Here is an 18,818-nt window from a genome sequence, read left to right on the forward strand (position 1 = left end):
ATTTGGATGACAACATACTAAAATGTTAATTGTTCCTCAAGGAATAGAATTATAGGAGTGTATCATTTTATACACTTTTCTAATTTCAAAATAATGAATACCTATATACTTTAAATGAGAACCTCACTTAGTGATTTATAATTATGTAACTATATCATCTTACTGCACTTCCTCATCTTCATTTCACAAGGGGAAAAAAATGAGATTTAAAGAACAACTGAACAATACAATGAAGTAGAAAACCAACATAATCTTGATCTATCTGGCTCCAAAGCCAAACTGCTACCTCATTTCACAATTAAAATTTTAAAACATGGCTAAATTCTAAGTCTTTTATCCATTACCAACAATTTCCACCCTTTGGGTAGAAGTGCAATCCATGTATAGTTAATTTTGAGTTATTAACTTATCTATATGCTATTCTTTCACAACAATAAAAGTCATATCAGACTTTTATTATCTTTTATATAAAAAACAGATTTTTAGTGCTGTTGCATATTTAAATAACTTAGTCACATAGTCACAATGTCAAATTTTCACCACGATTAAGCCACAAAAAGAAATAGAAGAAAACTATAAATAAGAAACAGATATTGAGATGACAAACTCAAAGAAAGAAAAAGACAAATTGAAGATGAAATTATTTTTGAAAATACACAGTAAAAGTAATACCAAAAGAGAAAAACTTCTGAAAATAAAACAACTCAAATGTCTCACCTATATGTTATTAGTGGATGAAGAGGAATAAATTCTGCTGGCCCAAATTCAATAGAGCAACCAAATGTAATTAATGTTAGCAATTCACCTTGGCAGGTCAATAACAGCAGGGAACCACGTTTTAACACACAAGCCAGGAAAAGACTATCATGCGTCCAGCTGACATCACCTACCCAATAGGACCTAGAAAGAGCATGGCACATCATGTTTAGATAGGACTTTCTACAATGTATTCAACAGTTTATAATGGGCTGTATCATATAGGAGTGAGATATTTCAAAACACGAGGGTTAAGAAATTGATAGAAAGCAACTGTCACAGCTACTTCATGAATTTTACTTCCTAGAAAAAAGAGCTTGCTCATAGACATCTACTGCAACACTATCCTAACTAGAAATTTATTAAGATTCATAAGCAATTTAAAAATGGAAATACTCCCTGGAGTGAGATGTTTAGTCACATTTTAATTAGAATGAATTTTCTAATGGAGTCTACAACCAAGATCTATGGACAGATTTCAAAGCTGTGCCTGTCCTGCAGCTTGCTAGAGTGCTCAACAGCAGAACCTGTCTCCTCCCAAAGGTGTCACCATCACCACTCTTTTAACTACCTGATAATGTAAATGTTTCACAAGAACAAAAAGCAGCTCTGCCTCATGAAAATGATGGACAACTAACTCAAACCGACCACTGACCTGAGATTAGTGATACTTCTGGGAAGGAACTGTTGGAGAAGGAAAGAAAATGAAGAAGGAAGATAGGGTGACCAGAAATTCAGAAATAGCACAGAAAAGTGTTAAGAAAAGAAAGTCAGGAGCTCTAGGAGAAAATCTTCATACTCTATAATCCTGCATATGTCCTATTGGTAGCTCATGTGACATCCAAAGTAGCCAACAATGTTGCGGCAACACAGGATGCAACCGTTCACGAGGTAATAAATATGTTAGCATGCCTCAGAGAATAATGATCTACTCAGCCCAGGCTTCTTCATTGCAGCCCCTCCAATTACACCCAATACTTCTCTACCTATGTATGATCCCATTCCTTCTAGGACGACATAGAAAACAATGAAAGAGAAAAGATACATTCATGAATCTCCTACTCCCACCAGATCCTTCTGAAAAATTATTAAGGCTTTCCTTATATAAAGCAACTTTAAGAATTTATCAAGCACAAATGCTTAAAGAAGTTGTAGCCCCTGTCTAAATGATACCTATGGAATTATTAGTGTTCAACTTCTTAAGCTGTTGGAAAAGAAAATGAAAGTACTACTGAGAAAAATAATCAGAATCTGTACCTGACAAGTGTAGCTGGAACCACAGGATTCTTATTACTACATCCTTTAAGGCTACCACAGAGAGTAACAAAATTCACTGTGTTTATAAATAATACCTGAGTTGCCTAGAAGGAAAACAACACCACAAAAACATTATTATTATTTTACTGTAATCATTATTTACAACTCTGGAGACAAAGATCTGTCATTATTATAAACCATCTAGGAAGTCTTTCCAATTGATAAGACAGTACTGACCCCCTACAATTCCTTGCTCTTTTCTATTCCACCTTAAGAACATTACAGTTACTGTTCTACTCTTCTTTCTTCCTTTTCCCTAACCCTCTTTTCACTTCTAAAGAAAAACTTCTGAAAATTATGGCAGCTAACTTAAATAACCGTACCAATCCACATGGCAAGCTGCATTAGAAAACATCAATTTAGGACTGAGTTTAGGGTATAACTCAGTGGAAGTGTGCTTCCTTAGCACGTGTGTGGCACTGTATTCAATTCTGGGGGAGCAGAGGGAGGGATAACACCAATTTAAAGACCATTAAGTAATAGGAAAAAAAACTGTCATGAAGGAAAATAAGTCTCAAAGCTGGAGTAAATTCTTTCATAGAGTATCTTCCAACACAGATTAGATTTACTGACCTTTGGGTCTGTCTGATTAAGAGTTACTGCTAGGGTTAGGCCATCTCTTGAAAATGCAGAAATTAGTGCTCCTCTTGACTTTATGGATTCACATGTGGGAATCAGACTACTCAGAAGACAATCCTGTTGTGCCCAATGAACATGGTAGGGCAATGACCTAAGAAAGTAATAAATATTTGAACATAGGAAGCATAGCAACACTTTCGAGGGGTTGTTTGTTTTTGAGACGGATTCTCACTATACTGCCCAAGATGGGCTTAAATCCCTAAGTTCAAGAGATCCCCCTAAACCAGAATCCCGAGTAGCTTGGACTAAAGACTTGTGCCACATACCCAACTTGTGTAGTAACTGTAAAACTGATATACATAGTTCATTACAAAAAATTATAGGGTTGGGTTGGGTTGTGGCTCAGCAGTAGAGCACTTGCCTAGCACATGCGAGGTGCTGGGTTCGATCTGCAGCACCACATAAAAATAAATAAATAAAATAAAGGTATTATGTCCAACTATGAATTAAAAAAAAGTATAGAGTCCACTTAAATCCCTAAAAGTGCACAATTAGGCCTCTTAGAGATGGAGAAGAAAGGGATAGAAAAAGGAAGAGGAGGGAAGAGGGAAGAGGGAGGAGGAAGGCGAAAGAGGAGGGCAGAGGAGAAGGAGAAAGATAAGTTATTTTACCCAGGGCACAAAAGATTAGCTATCAGTCAATTAAACATGTTCAATATCAGAGTTTGTTAATAGAGCCAGGTTTCACAGTCAATCCTAAATACATCTACTTCAATTAAATGTTTAGATAATCACATCTTTACATCATAGCAAACGTTTTCACAAGGATTAAAGAAGTTAAAAAAGAAATTTTTTGGATACTGTTAATGTTCTACATTTCATCTGAGTAATAATTACATAGATGTATATATTTGTCAAAGTCTATATTGTTGTACACTTAAGATTTATTGATTGGGGCTGGAATTGTGACTCAGTGACTGAGCGCTTGCCTCGTACATGTGAGGCCCTGGGTTCCATCCTCAGCATCATATAAAAAATAAATAAAAATTTAAAAATGCCCCCATTTGCTATTAAAAAAAATTATTGATTGAAAAAAAGGTTTTTCATTTCATGTAAAGTAACTTAATAAAATTTTAATAAAGTACTATTGGCATAAAAATTTTTAACATTTTATTAAATCCTAGACCTTATGAGCTTCTAATGTATTTTTATATTTTATTGAACTTTTTAGAATAAAACTATTTTAATTAAAAAGCACTTGATGGGGGCTGGGATTGTGACTCCATGGTAGAGCGTTTGCCTAACATGTGTGAGTCACTGGGTTCGATTACAGCACCACATACAAATAAATAAATAAAATTAAAAATTTCATAAACAACTAATAAAAATATTTAAAAAAAAAAAAAAAGCACTTGAGCCAGGTGTGGTGGCATATGACTGTAATCTTAGTAGCTCTGGAGGATGAGGCAGGAAGATCATGAGTTCAATGCCAGTTTCAGCAACTTAGTGAGCCCCCATCTCAAAATAAAAAATAAAAAAGACTGGGATGTAGTTCAATGATTAAGCACACCTGGCTTCAACCCCTAGTTCCCCCCCCCCCAAAAAAAAAGCACTTGAGCATTTAAAATGCACAACAGTATATGTGACTTTCCATAATGTAGTTGTTCTTGTAGCTTTAAGACAAGGAAAACCATAGCATGGCTTGTCTTTTACATGTTCTCACTTTCAAAAAGATAAACAGAACAAAAAATAAGAAAAACTTTAAAACATTTAGAAATGAAAGGTGGGAAAAAGGATTTGTGAAGCCTCAGAAACTGAAATTCACACTAACATTTACAAATCTTAATTGCATACAACCAAAAGATAATGATATTTTAAAAGGAACAGAAAATAAGAAAGAAGCAAACATTTACCTCACCTTAAAGGGGTAAATACATTCTCATGCCACCGAATTGCTAGAAACGTTAACTTCAGGCATTCCCCAGAATAAAATGTAAATGAACACAGGCAGCAGTCACCAAATAACTGTAGATAAATTTAATATATTTTAGTATAAAATTAATATGAAAATAAATCAAGGTACAAAAAAACATATTTCTCATCATAAATAAACAAATGAAAACTATTGGGACCCTGGTTATATTCTTTATACCAGGGATTGAACCCAGGGGCACTTTATCACTGAGGTACATCATAGCATTTTTTAGTTTTATTGAGAGACAGGATCTTGCTAAATTGTTTTGAGCCTCACTAGTCACTGAGGCTGGCCTTAAATTTATAATCCTCCTGCCTCAGCCTCCCAAGTCCTTGGGATTACAGGTGTGTACTACCACACCTGGCAATATATTTTTATTCTTAACATTAAATTAAAAACTAAGGGCTGGGGATGTGGCTCAAGCGGTAGCGCGCTCGCCTGGCATGTGTGCGGCCCGGGTTCAATCCTCAGCACCACATACAAACAAAGATGTTATGTCCGCCAAAAACTAAAAAATAAATATTAAAAATTATCTCTCTCTCTCGCTCTCTCTCTTTAAAAAAATTAATTTAAATCTTAAAAAAATAAAAAATAAATAAAAACTAAGTAATTTTTTTCTTTTTGGAGTCAGAGGCAGATCCCAAACGGGAATCAGGTGGGGACTAGGGGTGGAGGAGAGGTTTGGCATTGGGGACTGAATCCAGGGTCTTACACATGCTAAGCATGTGCTCTACTCCTCAGGTTGCAGTTTATCTTCTCAAGAACTTCAATAAGGGGTAACAAAAAACTCTAGAGAAGAAGAAATAGTTCTGGTTTTTCTGTAGTACATGAGGATAATTACTGATTAAAAGAACCTATGATAAACTTCAAAACACATAAAAAAATATTTATTTTGGGGCCAGTCTGTTATAGCTCAGGGGTAGAGCACTTGCCTAGTATATGTGAGGCACTGGGTTCAATTCTTATCCTCGCATATAAATACATAAATAAACTAAAGGTCCATCAACAAATTTTTAAAAATTTCTTTTAATTTAATTTTTTAGTTATAGATGGACACAATATCTTTATTTTGTTTGTTTATTTTTATATGGTGCTGAGGATCAAACCCAGTGCCTCACATGTGCAGGGTAAGCACTCTGTCACTGAGCCACACTCCCAGCCCTCCCCAAAAAACAAAAAATATTTATTTTTGAACACATAAATACTTATTAAGTTTATTTATTGCATAATATATACATGTATCAAATTACCATAATTTACCCCCATAAAATGCACAAATAGTATATATCATTTTTTTTCCAATTTTTAAAAATTAAACACTGCCATTTATTGTGACTATAAGTCGAAAGTTTTTCTTTTTTTTGGGGGGGGGGCAGTGCTGGAGATTGAACCCAGGGTCTTATACATGTTCTATAAGTAGTCAATTCTTAAATAGCTATTTTTCCCTTTTTTACTACTTTTAAATTATTTATATTACAGCATCACCCCAGTTAGCAGTGGCAATAAAACTTCAAAATGCAATTTAGATGAGATGTTAAGCCACACATGCAGAGTACCACACAGCTATATTAAATGTTTTATTTTTAGTTAATAAATCTGTTGTTTCCTGAGTATTAAAAGGTTTATTTAATGGGGCTGGGGATGTGGCTCAAGCGGTAGCGCGCTCGCCTGGCATGCGTGCGGCCCAGGTTCGATCCTGAGCACCACATACAAACAAAGATGTTGTCTCCGCAGAAAAAAAAAACTAAACAATAAATAAGTTTAAAAAAAAAAAGGTTTATTTAATACCACCAATTCTGGCTTGACAAATTACAAAACAAGTTGTATTTTAAATTAGGGGGGAAAAGTTCTCATTTCTACTAAACACTTGTTTAAATGTGATTCAAGAAGTATACCTTATCCATACAATAATTTCACAACATCTATGATAACTGATTAGAGACGGACAACTATATCATCACACCCTCCACTAAATAGCTTCTCAGACAGGGTCTGTTCCTAGAGCCTGAGATCTCAACTCCTGCCACATCGTCTGCTTTGGATTTTACCTCATTTTCTACAAAAACAGCATTCACTACAGCTTCTTTATCATCAGTGGAAGGCAAAAGAACTGCTTCTTCAGGTATGATCTGGGACCACTGACCCACCAATACTAGGCTTTTTGAAGATACAATATTCTTTAATTCCAAATATTCCCAAAGAAATACACATCCAGAAGGTGCTATAAGCAGAACTCTTTTTCCATTTCCAGAAACATACAAGTGTAGTCTTGAAGAGCTTCCTAATTAACAAATAAAACAAAACAAATCACCCAATTAAACCTCTAAGTCTAAATTCTCCCAGACTTCTTATATGGCATTAGGAACCCACTTATTGCAGAATGTTAGGCATGCAGACTTTTCTTCAAGTTTTAAGTAGGTATCATAGATAAACATAGGTATCACAGAAAAACACTACCAAAAAATTTAAAAACATATATACAGAAACATATATATGCGCAAGTGCACACAGAGATACATTTTCAAAATAATAGAAAAATGTGGGCTGGGGATGTGGCTCAAGCGGTAGCGCGCTCGCCTGGCATGCGTGTGGCCCAGGTTCGATCCTCAGCACCACATACCAACAAAGATGTTGTGTCCGCCGAGAACTAAAAAATAAATATTAAAAATTTTCTCTCTCTCTCTCTCTCTCCTCTCTCTCTCTCTCTCTCTCTCTCTCTCTCTCCTCTCTCACTCTCTCTTTAAAAAAAAATAATAATAATAGAAAAATGTTTCATCCTCTTTTCCTTTTATTTCTCCCAGTTAAACCAATTTAACAAATAAAAAGTCCCCACCTACAGAGGCTTTTATCATTTCCTTAGGTTCTTCAGTTACTTGTAGAGTTTTCAAACAATCTTGATCTTTGTTCCAAAGGAAAAGCTCCCCAGTGGTGAGTACCCCAGCCAACCAGGCATCTGCATCCAAAAGAAATGCAATTCTTAATCTAATGTTTCTCTTAATATTGCTCTAAGTTTTTAAAAAACACAGTAAGTCTAGCCTTTTAAAAATATCTGTACTACTTAACCATTACTGGATGTTGTCAGGACAAAAACATTCTTCAACAAAGTCTGCAGACTAGGAATCTTCTTTGTTCTTCCTGACAGCAAATTAATCTCATTTATGAATTTACCATCCAAAAGAAAAACAGCTTCATTTTCCTGAGAGAAAAAACATGTGAAGGACTAGGTGATTCCAAAAATTAATTCAACTTCTTGTCTAATGTCTAAATAAATTATTCCAGAAGGGAAAACAAAATAACACTTAGGAAAGATTGTAGTTTGTATCACAAATCATTAAATAAACACTAAGGTTGCTATTCTATAGTAATTTAAAGATTTTTTATTCCATTTTAAAACTCTTATGGGCTGGGGGTGTGGCTTAGTGGTAGAGCTCTTCCCTAGCATGCATGAGGCCCTGGGTTCCATCCCCAACACTATAAAAAATAAGTAAGGTGGCCTAACAGCCACACTGAAATTTCTTTGAAATTTAACATTATAGGAGTATCTTCCAATTCTGCTAGCCAAAACTGTTTCCCACTGCTTAATCTCTTATCAGTTTTAAAAGTAGTATTGGTAAGTTTTTATATGATTTACTAGATTAACATGGATATGGCTTCAAAAATTCATAAACCCTTGACACAGATCATCTATTGATTAGAATAAGTGAGCTGTTTATTTATTTACTTATTTTACTTTTTGATACAGAAGACTGATCCCAGGGACACTTTACCATTGAGCTACATCCCCAGACCTTTTTATTTTTTGACACTGAGTCTTGTTAACTTGCAGAAGTTGGTCTTGAACTTGTGATCCTCCTGCATCCGTCTCCCAAGTCACTGGGATCACAGGTGTGCACCACCATGCCCAGCAAAAGTAGGCTGTTTTGAATGAACCTTGGTTTTGTACATCCTGGAGCAGGAGTTTTCAAGGCATTTGTGAGACAGCAGCAGCAAGCAGCTCCTGAGAATCTGTCAGAAATGCAAACTACACAACCCTCCAAAAGATGTAGAGTTGGAAACTTGGTGGTGTTTTTTTTTTTAATTTTAATTTGTGATATATGATAACAGAATGCATTACAATCCACATTACACATATAGAGCACAATTTTTCATATCTCTGGTTGTACACTACAATCTGTTTTAATAACCTGTCCAGATGATTCTGATGTGTCATAAAGATTGAAAATGCCTGATAATTAGTGATAAAATTTCTCACAGGAAACCTGACATTTTATTTATTTCATTAATCACTATTTATTATATACAAAACATACACACACACACCACTTTCCCTAAAGTAAAGAACCTACGTTACATTTTATGAATGGTGTTCCTGGATTATTGACACATGTGGCTCATCTCTTCTGTTTTAGCTCTGATGAGCCAGAGTCATGAAAATCACAGTAGTAAGAAACACTCCAATATTCAACTAGAGGAGTTTCAGGAGACTAAACATTTCCTTTTGATATATACCATCCTACCCTACTTAAACACAACAAAGAAAAAAAATTTCTGAAAGTAAAAATTTTCTTCTAGACAGACCACCTAACTTTCTGAAGCTAACTTGCTTGTAACAAAAACAAAACACAAGCAAAACCCTGTTCGGGGGGCAAGAAATTCTCTAAAATTGCTGCTTGATTTCTTTGAGCTTCTAGGACATCCTATATCTTACAGAAAAAACACACACACTTAACGTATATAAAACTGGTATTGTATGAGCAAGGAAAAACTCACCTGTCCCAACCAGGAAATTCTAGGCCAGGGTTTTTTCTGCTTAATACTTGTTGATGTCAAAACTTCTAATCTTATCTCCATGCTTGTTGAGATATCAATGGCTAATTAAGTAAAAAACATTCATAAGATGCTGAAAATAATAGTAATAATAGTTTATTAAGCATCTAAATTTAGAATTTTCATAAAGTTTTGATAATTACTTTTTCAATAGCTCAAGTAAGTTAACTCTTTTTTTAAAAAAAATATTTCTTAGTTGTCAATGGACCTTTATTTTATTTACTTATATGCGGTGCTGAGAATCGAACACAGTAGCCTCACACGTGCTAGGCAAGTGCTCTACCACTGAGCCATAATCCCAGCCCTGTAAGTTAACACTTTAAGGTAAGAGACTGAGGAATCATTTAATATCTCATGTCTTAAATAGCCAGGCAAAATGTATTTGGCCTCTTAATAAGTTATTTTTCATACAATAAAGATAAATATGAACTGGGAAGGATCCTGATGACAAAGTTTCTATCTATGTCATTTCCTTTGCTCACTGTGGCAGACTGCAGTTGGCAAAGATGGCTACAATAAAATCTATTTTTTGGGGGGGGGGTACCCGGGATTGAACTCAGGAGTATTAAACCACTGAGCCACATCCCCAGCCCTATTTTGTGTTTTACTTAGAGACAGGGTCTCACTGAGTTGCTTACGTCTCATCATTGCTGAGGCTGGCTCTGAACTCACGATCCTCCTCCTGCCTCAGCTTCCTGAGCAACTGGAATTATAGGTGTGCGCCACCGTGCCCAGCCCAAAATCTTGCATCTCAAATGCTTATACTGTGACTTTGATACATTTCCCACTGAGTGCTGTGGTCTTTGCCTCCTCCTCTGATGTAGGGCCAGATTTTATGATTATATGACTAAGAGAGTACAATGGAAGTGATGCTATGCATTTTCTAAGGCTAAATCATAAAAGATAATACACCTTCTACCTTGCTCCTAGGAATAATTACCCATGAAGCACCAATCACTACATAAGCCATCTAATGCCCAGAGCCCACCAAGCTGTGGGAAAGCCCCAACTAGCTCAAAGAAAAACAAAGTCCTGAGATAGCATGAAGTGAGAGATGCCTGACAAGCCCCACACTGAGTGGGGTGGGATGGCTATGGCAGAGGCCAAGAATAGTCCATTAGAGCCAAGCAGAGTGAAGAGGATATTCAGGTGAAGGCCCTAATATACATGAGGCATGAGAGTACAGGCAGAGTGGGAGAGCATAATCTTGGGAGAATGGCCATTAGGAGAATCTTGGAAGGATGATCACACAGTTGGATAGCCCTGCACAGTAAGCTAGAGCCCAAGTAGAAAGAGGACACAGAAATCATTGTAAAAGGGAGTTTCACTGACCCAACTGAGAATAACTGAGCATCAAAATGAATTATAAGCTGGTGCAGTATCACTTGCCTATAGTCTCACCTCTTTGAGAGGCTTAGGCAGCATGATCACTTGAGCCCAGGAGTCTAACACCAGTCTGAGCAACAAAGCAAGACCCCATCTCTAAAAACAAACAAAATATTATACTAATGTATTAAAATAGGAAACTGAATCCACAAAAATGAATAAATATGACATTTGATGGAAAACAAGATATTTGCATAGGAGCAAGGCAGACTCCATTTAATCCAATGATCAAAATGAATGCTATTAGAAATGGGACAAATGGAAATCATGTGCCAACTAATAGGTGAAATGAGAAGACCTCTGGACATATGTTGTAAAAATGTATAACCTGAATCCAACCAAAAGGAAACATCAGATAAGCCCAAACTAAGGGATGCTACAAAATAACTGATCTATAAGCTTCAAAGGTATCAAGGTCATGAAAGTCATGAAAAGGCTGAGGAAACAGTCCCAAAAAGACCAGATGACTAAATGCAATGAGTAACTGTAGACTTCATCATATTATAAAGAGTAATATAATGGACAACTGGGAAAACTCGAAAATGAAGAGAAACTAGGAATTCAATGGTTGTGATGCATTAGTTTTCTCATGTGAGTGGTTTTCCTGCAGTTAGGCAGGAGAATATCCTTGTGTATTTTTTTTTTTAATACACACTAAACATTTAAGCCCTTAGGTTCAATCTCTACCCCATTAAAAAAAAAAAAAAGGAATGTGTTTAAAGGAACACATCTGGGATAGTGAGCAATAAGTGCTCAACATGTTATAGCTTAGTAATGATTATATTGATAAAAGTGGCAGATGTGGAAAGTAACCATTTTGCAAACATTATAGGAAAACTGATTCTTGGGCCACATTTATCAACAACAGATGCTAAATCAAGCAGAGTAGAAGTCAGTAGTCTGATAAGGAACGGGATATTTACATAGTCTGCAAGTATCTCCCTACAAATTACTTATTAATTTGAAAAGAAAAACTAGCAGTACAATGGAGAAAAGGGATAACATCTTAACCATATAAGGGGTAGACATGATGCTCTTCTAGATGTTATCATCTGAAAAAGGACAGATTTGCTTATATAGTATTCCAACCTCAAAATGCTAATCTAAGTCTATTCATTAAAAAAAATTCAGAAAAATGACACCAAATAATGGGTTATAATTTCTTAAAAATGTCAGTATCATGAGAAACAAAGATTCAGGAGTTGTCTCAAGTTAAACATGATTGGGACTGGGACTGTAGCTCAGTGGCGGAGCACTTGCCTAGCATGCGTGAGGCACTGGGTTTGATCCTCAGTACCACATAAAAATAAACAAATAAAATAAAGGCATTCTGTCCATCTACAACTACAAAAAAAATTAAATTAAACATGATTAACTATACAAGGTAAGTAAATGGAATAATTCTCTGTACTGCATCCTGTAACAGAAAAGAAAATACGCTATAAAGAACATTATTCTGGGCGGCTGAAGTTGTGGTTTAGTGGTAGAGTGCTTGCCTAGAATGTTCGAGGCACTGGGTTCGATTCTCAGCACCACATAAAATAAATAAATAAAATAAAGATATTGTGTCCATATACAGCTAAAAATATTTTTAAAAAGAACATCATTCTGAGACAGGCGTGCGCAATGGCACATGCCTGTAATCCCAGCAGTTCAGGAGGCCAAGCAAGGCAGGAGGATTGAGAGTTCAAAGCCAACCTCAGCAAAAGGGAGGCAGCTAGGCAACTCAGTGAGCCCTTGTTCCTAAATAAAAATATAAAATAGGTTATGGTACCAGTACCATGCTGTTCAAGAGCTATGTAATGTTTTGAACAACCAATTATATATATATATATATATATATATATATATATATATATATATATATATATATAAAATAGGGATGGAAATGTGGATCAGTGGTCCAGTGCCCCTGATTCAATCCCTGGTACCCACCTCCAAAAAGCATTATTCTAACAACTGGCAAAATTAGAATATAAACTACAACATAGATAAAAGTGATGTGCCAATGCTAAATTTTCCAAATTTGACAATTGTACTTGATTATAAAAAAGAGCATCATTGCTCTAAGGAAATACATGTTATATTGAGTATTATAAAGATAAATATGTGAATGCATGACATACCCAACCCACTCTCAAATAGTTTAGAAAAAAAAAAGTATTTTGAAAGTCAAAATAGCTTCTAGATAGCATGTGTATGCACATGTATAAACAGAATAAAGCATGAACAAATATAAACTGGCTAATCTGGGGGGAAAAGTAGAGTACTTTAAAGTATTCTTTTCTGTAAATGTGAAATTATTTTAAAATAATTTAAAAAGACAATTGGGGAAAATTGAACATGATTCAATAAGACATTAGAATATATCAGTGGCTATTCTAACAGACTGAGTCTACTAGTCTACTGGATGGTGTCAAGGAATTAATGTTAATTTTGGTGCTGTGTGACAATTCTATTATGGCATATATGCATATATTTTTTAAAAAGGAGTCCTTACATCTTCTAGGTATCACAGATACAGTATATACTTAAGAATCTACCTGAGGGATTTGCTTTAAGATACTCCAGACGTATATACTTAAGATCTTCAATTAAAACATAAAGGATAAAGATAGTTAATCACTTTAGATTTTGAGGATGGAGCCATGAGGACTTGACGGATGGCCTTCCATCTTGAAGAACTCTAAAAATCACCTCTTGTTATACAGCAGCTGTTTCTGCTACATACTGCACTGCCTCTCAAAACACTAATGCTAGTGGATGTTTAAAAACAAATGTCACCGAACAAAAATAAAATTAAAGAAAAATCGATCACACAAAATATATTAGGAGGAGTAATACAATACAAAGGTCTACAGGGGCCACCTTTCTTGAAAACAAATCGGTGAATGCAATTTCAAAGGACTAATTCAAGTTCTGCTTTCCACCGCAGACACCCTAGGAAATCGCATCCATACCTCAGTGTTCAATTTACCACCAACCAGGGTCACCAATTGGTCTCCTGGTGACGCTGCGGCAGCAGTCACCCCAAGGAACCCTCGGGGGCGTCCCTCGGGGCCTACGAAAAGGCTCGGCTGCAACCAAGGGGTGCAGGGGTGCGGGCCCGGGCCTCCCGTAGGCACGCAGGGGGACCTCGCTGTCTAAGGACCGGGCGGCCGCAGCGCGAAGGGACCAGGGCCGGGGTGGCGGGGGACCTGGCTGAGGAGGCTGGCAGACAACTGGAGGGCGGCCGCACCGCTAGGGGCCAGGGCCTGGTCGGAGGCGGGAGACCGCAAGAGCGAGGGAGGCCTCGGACGCGCACGGCGGGAGGTATCGGGACCTAGAATGCCCCGGGCGGGCAGCGCGGGGCGGAGGCCGGGGGCCTGCGGGAGGGACGTGCGGGTGGTTACCTGCACCAGGGCCGGGCTCCTCCACGGCTAAGGCGGGGACGCGGACCCGTGGCTGCAGACTCTCGGCGGAAAGCGCCCCTCCGCGAGCCCGCGTCCTGGAGACGGTGGGCGGGGCCGTGCGGCGCCTGCTCCGAAGGCGGGTCCTCCTCCTGGCTCCGCCTTCCTGCTCCTCCTCCACCAGCCCTGGGGACCCCGCCCCTGGTCCTGCACGCCCGCGGGCCGCCGGCCCCCAGTCCTGGGTCTCCTCCTTCGTTCGCCCCGCGCGCATCAGCTTGCTATGGCCCAACTATCTTGGGCTCCCCATCCGTGCCTCCCTCTGATACTACTCTTCCCCTGCCCAGGCACTGTGCAGAGGTTTGCAGGAGAACCCTCCACAAGCCCGAAAATAAAGGGGTCGTGCACTGCCCTCCAAGACTACATAGGCACCTTAGAACACCCAAGAAAATATTTTCCTTGATGACTAATGGTAGTGAGCATTTTTTCGTGTATTTATGGGCCATTCGTATTTCTTCTTTTGAGAGGGTCTATTCAAATCATTTCCACATTTAAAAAAAATTGTTTGCTTTTTTGTGATTAAGTTCTTTTTATGTTCTGGATATTAACCTTCCGTCTGATGAATACCTGTTAAATATATTCTCTTATTCTGTAGGTTCTTCACTCTGGATTGTTTCCTTTGCAGAGGTAACCCCATTTCTCGGTTTGGGCTTTTGTTTCCTGTGCTTTTGGAGTTCTATCCAGAAAACCATTAGCTGTAAAAATCAGTATTTCCCCCATTTCCCTCTAGTCATTTCAGAGTTTCAGGTCTTCCATTCATGGTAAGCTGAGTTTTGTAGAGTGTAAGAGATAGGGGTTAAGTTTTAATCTTCTGCATGTGGATGGAATATACAGTATTCCTAGCACCAACTGTTGATGAAGTTATTCTCTCTCCAATTGTGCTTTCGGCACCTTTGCTGTATATGCATGTATATTTCTAGGTTCTCTATTCTGTCCTATTGGTATACATTGCTGTTGTTATGCTATGTTGTTATGGTTATTATGGTTTTGTAGTATATCTTCAAATCAGCTCAGAAGCCTCCAGAGCTTTTTTTTCCCCCTCAAGAATATTCAGGGTCTTTTTTGCTTCATGAATTTTAGCATTCTGTTTTCTAGTTCTGTGAACAAATGTCATTGGTATTTTGCTGGGAATTACATTAAGTCTGTAGATCACTTTGGGTAGTGTGGAAGAAAATAACAGTTCTGAGGAGATAAGAAAATGACTCTGAGCCAAATATGAGTGGATCATGCCCTGAGAACTCAAGTTACCTGGAAAGACATATATTTTAGTCAGCTTTTTGTTGCTGTGACCAAAAGATCTGACAAGAACAACAAAGAGGATGCAAATTTATTTGGGGTTCCTGGTTTTAGAAGGCTCAGTCCATGGACAGCTGATTCCATTGCTTTATGCCTAAGGTGAGGCAGCACATCATACTAAAAGAACATGATGGAGGAAGGCTGCTCAGGACATGGCAATCAGGAATCAACAGGGACAAAAGTCCACAGGGACAAAAGTCCACAGGGACCCACCTCCTCTAGCTATATCCCACCTTCCCACAGTTACCACCCAGTGAATCACGTCAGTTGATTAATCCACTGATTAGGTTACACATCTTATAACTGTTTCTCCTCTGAAAATTCACTCATTGTCTCACACATGAGCTTTTGGGAGATATCAACATAGTTCCCTTGAGGGAGATTACACAGATTTTATAGTCCCAAAAGAATGTAAGTGGTTTTATCAAATAAACTACAAAGGGTCAGGGAGGTATTTCCTATGAGATTCAAATGTTGTTTTCAAGAAGGCAGGGGAAATCTTCTACAGGATCAAATGGCATACCACTCCCAGACATAAGGCTGGGAGAGATCAGAAGTCCATCAAGCTTAGCATATTTATCTAGTGGTCACAGAAATGCTAGGTCAAGACATAGAGGTTACAAAACTATAATCTAAAAGAACTATGGTGACACATGCCTATAATCCCTGAGACTCTGGAGGCTGAGGCAGGAGGAACACAAGTTTGAGCCCAGCCTCAATATCCTTCAGGGACTCAGACCTTAGGAAACAGATTTGGGATCCTAGCAGGTAAAAAAAGATGCAAAATGTAGTTGGGATAGTAGCATGCCTTATTCAGAGATGGCAGCTACCCACATCTCCCTGAGTCTTTCCACAGGCCTTTTTTACATGCAGGCCAGAGAAATCATGGTGCAACAGTTTACATAAATTAGCACATGTTTACAAGCCGATGTTTATGATCTTGAGTACATATGCTAAATCAGGGTATTTTGACCTTGACCACATACTAGAACATAGCTGGCTGGAAGTATCAATGAGGGAGCATAAATATAGTCATCTTGGGCCTGCCCTAAAATCTACCCCTTTAGGAATTCTTTTTTTTTTTTTTAATAAAGTTTCAGCTGAGTCTTTTTTTTTCCCAGCTGAGACTTTTTTTTTTCCAAAGAGAGAGTGAGAGAGGAGAGAGAGTGAGAGAGAATTTTTAATATTTATTTTTTAGTTCTCGGCGGACACAACATCTTTGTTGGTATGTGATGCTGAGGATCGAACCCTGGGCCGCACGCATGCCAGGCGAGCGCGCCACCGCTTGAGCCACATCCCCAGCCCTCCTTTAGGAATTCTTGCCATAAAATTTACATGGCTGATGTCTTCTCTAATGACTCCTTAGTAAGGAGGGTAGAGCCCTGCAGCCACAGGCTACAACAACAGTATTAAGCTGCAGCATAAAACCAGAAGATAAGCCCTACTCCCCATGATTACTAAAAACCATCACCAGTTTCATCCTTTATTGAAGTGACAACAAAAGTCCTTTTTAGGCACATCTAGTTGTCAAGGGACATAGGCTGGATTTGCCAGGGTAATGCAGGAGCAGAACTCATAGGCACTTCAGTACATAAGCAGCAGACAGAGGTGTTTGCTCCTTTGGTGTAGGTGTGTGCCCGTTCCACAATGGTTGGCAAGGACACACCTACAGCCAAAAGGACAAAGCAGTTACAGACACTTGTACATGTAAATCATGTCCATCTGGGAGAATGCATGCCAGTTTTGAGTCTCAGGAAAACACAGTGGTCACCTAGGGCAGCTTCTCTGAGCCATGAAACCACTCTTTATAGCTTGATCCTGGACTTCAGCAGGCTCTGTGTGTATCAGCACTGGGAAACTCATAATTGTCTAAAGGAAAATGACAGAAGTGCCCTTTAATCTGTTTCTCATCTGTGAGACTTGGCTAAGTAACATGTACCCAGGGGTACCATTCACTAGTTGTCCATGGTGTCACAAGGAGATCACATTCCAAAACTTTCCCCCACGGGAAAGGCTAACAGGGCCATCCAATGGGGGGGGGGCAGGGTTTGTCCAGCGCCATGTCCAATCTACAGTTTGCCTCCAATTCAAGAGAACAGGCAAGAGAACATTCCCTTGCTACCCAAACCCAGTCTTAAATAAAAATATCCTTCATTGTCACCTGGACCTTTATTGGTGCTTCTATGCAAAATCCCCACAGAAACTGGTGTCCCTTGTGGGAGATGCTCATTCAAAGCTCACACAACTGCCCAAAAACATTGTGCCCACCCCTTCTAGAAGGTGGGCTGACTGCAGTTTTGAGTTCTTGCTTAAGCAGGTCAATATATTGTTCTGTCATGCCTGCAGCCTGTGGGTAATATGAGATGTCCAGCTTCCATTGAATCTATAACTGAAATGCCTATCACTGCACATCCTGGCCCATGAAATGGGTGCCTTGATCACTCTCTATTGGCCATACCAAGGCCTTTAACACCTGTCAGGGCATGAGTTGTAGTACACTGATTCATTTGGCCACTAGGTCAGGCAAACAAAATCCTGTGGTCCTATCAATTGCCATTAAGGTGAACATGGCCCTCTCTGACTTTCAGTAAAGGGCCGATGTAGTCAACCTGCCATCATATCAAGGGGGTGTGCTCACACTTTACCTGGCTTTCTGTAGCTCCAAATGGTGAGGGTGAGAACACTCCTGCACGTCTATCAGCGTGCTCCATGTTAAAGGCTACATTGTACATGGTTTTTCATCTTCATGCTGCAGGCAGCAGTGCAACCAAGTCGCCAGGTTTGTGGGAAATGCCCACTATAGTCACTGCACCCTAGACAAAGCATCTGCTTCGCCAGTGACATGCACTACAGTTACATCTTTTTCATGGCCTGTGGCCTAAAGGTCTTGCCATATAGCTTCACTCCAGAGTCCAATACGCTAAATGATGAAAGAGTGATTGAAGAAATAAAGGGGAATTTAAAAATATCTAGCAACCACTGAAAATGATAACACACAAACCAAAATCTGTGGGAAACAGCAAAAGAAGTAATGAGACATAAGTTTTCTTTTTATATTTATTTTTTAGTTGTAGTTGGACACAGTACCTCATTTATTTATTTTTATGTGGTGCTGAGGATCAAACCCAGGGTCCCCCCTACCGAAGCCAGCGTCCGGGCCGGCGGAGCGGCGTCGGCGGGGTTGGCCGGGGCGAAGGGGCGCTAGAACCTGGGCGGGTGGGCCGGACCAGGGCCGGG

The 18,818-nt window shown here is 38.7% G+C and overlaps 1 protein-coding gene across 1 annotated transcript in view; it reads right to left on the reverse strand.

The window, feature by feature from the left end:
- The window catches only part of CPLANE1 (ciliogenesis and planar polarity effector complex subunit 1), a 132,936-nt gene extending 118,522 nt beyond the window's left edge, over nt 1–14,414 (reverse strand). Inside the window, exons 1-9 of the mRNA XM_081301656.1 lie at nt 14,232–14,414; nt 9,397–9,497; nt 7,690–7,822; nt 7,460–7,579; nt 6,675–6,907; nt 4,570–4,676; nt 2,647–2,803; nt 2,014–2,117; nt 718–900 (exon numbers count right to left, since the gene is read on the reverse strand). Coding sequence (XP_081157782.1) covers nt 718–900; nt 2,014–2,117; nt 2,647–2,803; nt 4,570–4,676; nt 6,675–6,907; nt 7,460–7,579; nt 7,690–7,822; nt 9,397–9,477 — 1,118 coding nt within the window. The 5' untranslated portion in view covers nt 9,478–9,497; nt 14,232–14,414. The remainder of the gene's footprint in view (nt 1–717; nt 901–2,013; nt 2,118–2,646; nt 2,804–4,569; nt 4,677–6,674; nt 6,908–7,459; nt 7,580–7,689; nt 7,823–9,396; nt 9,498–14,231) is intronic.
- Nucleotides 14,415–18,818: the final 4,404 nt, after the last annotated feature.

The sequence above is a fragment of the Spermophilus citellus genome (assembly GCF_964194105.1).
Source record: "Spermophilus citellus genome assembly, chromosome: 1".
Classification (NCBI taxonomy): Eukaryota; Metazoa; Chordata; class Mammalia; order Rodentia; family Sciuridae; genus Spermophilus; species Spermophilus citellus.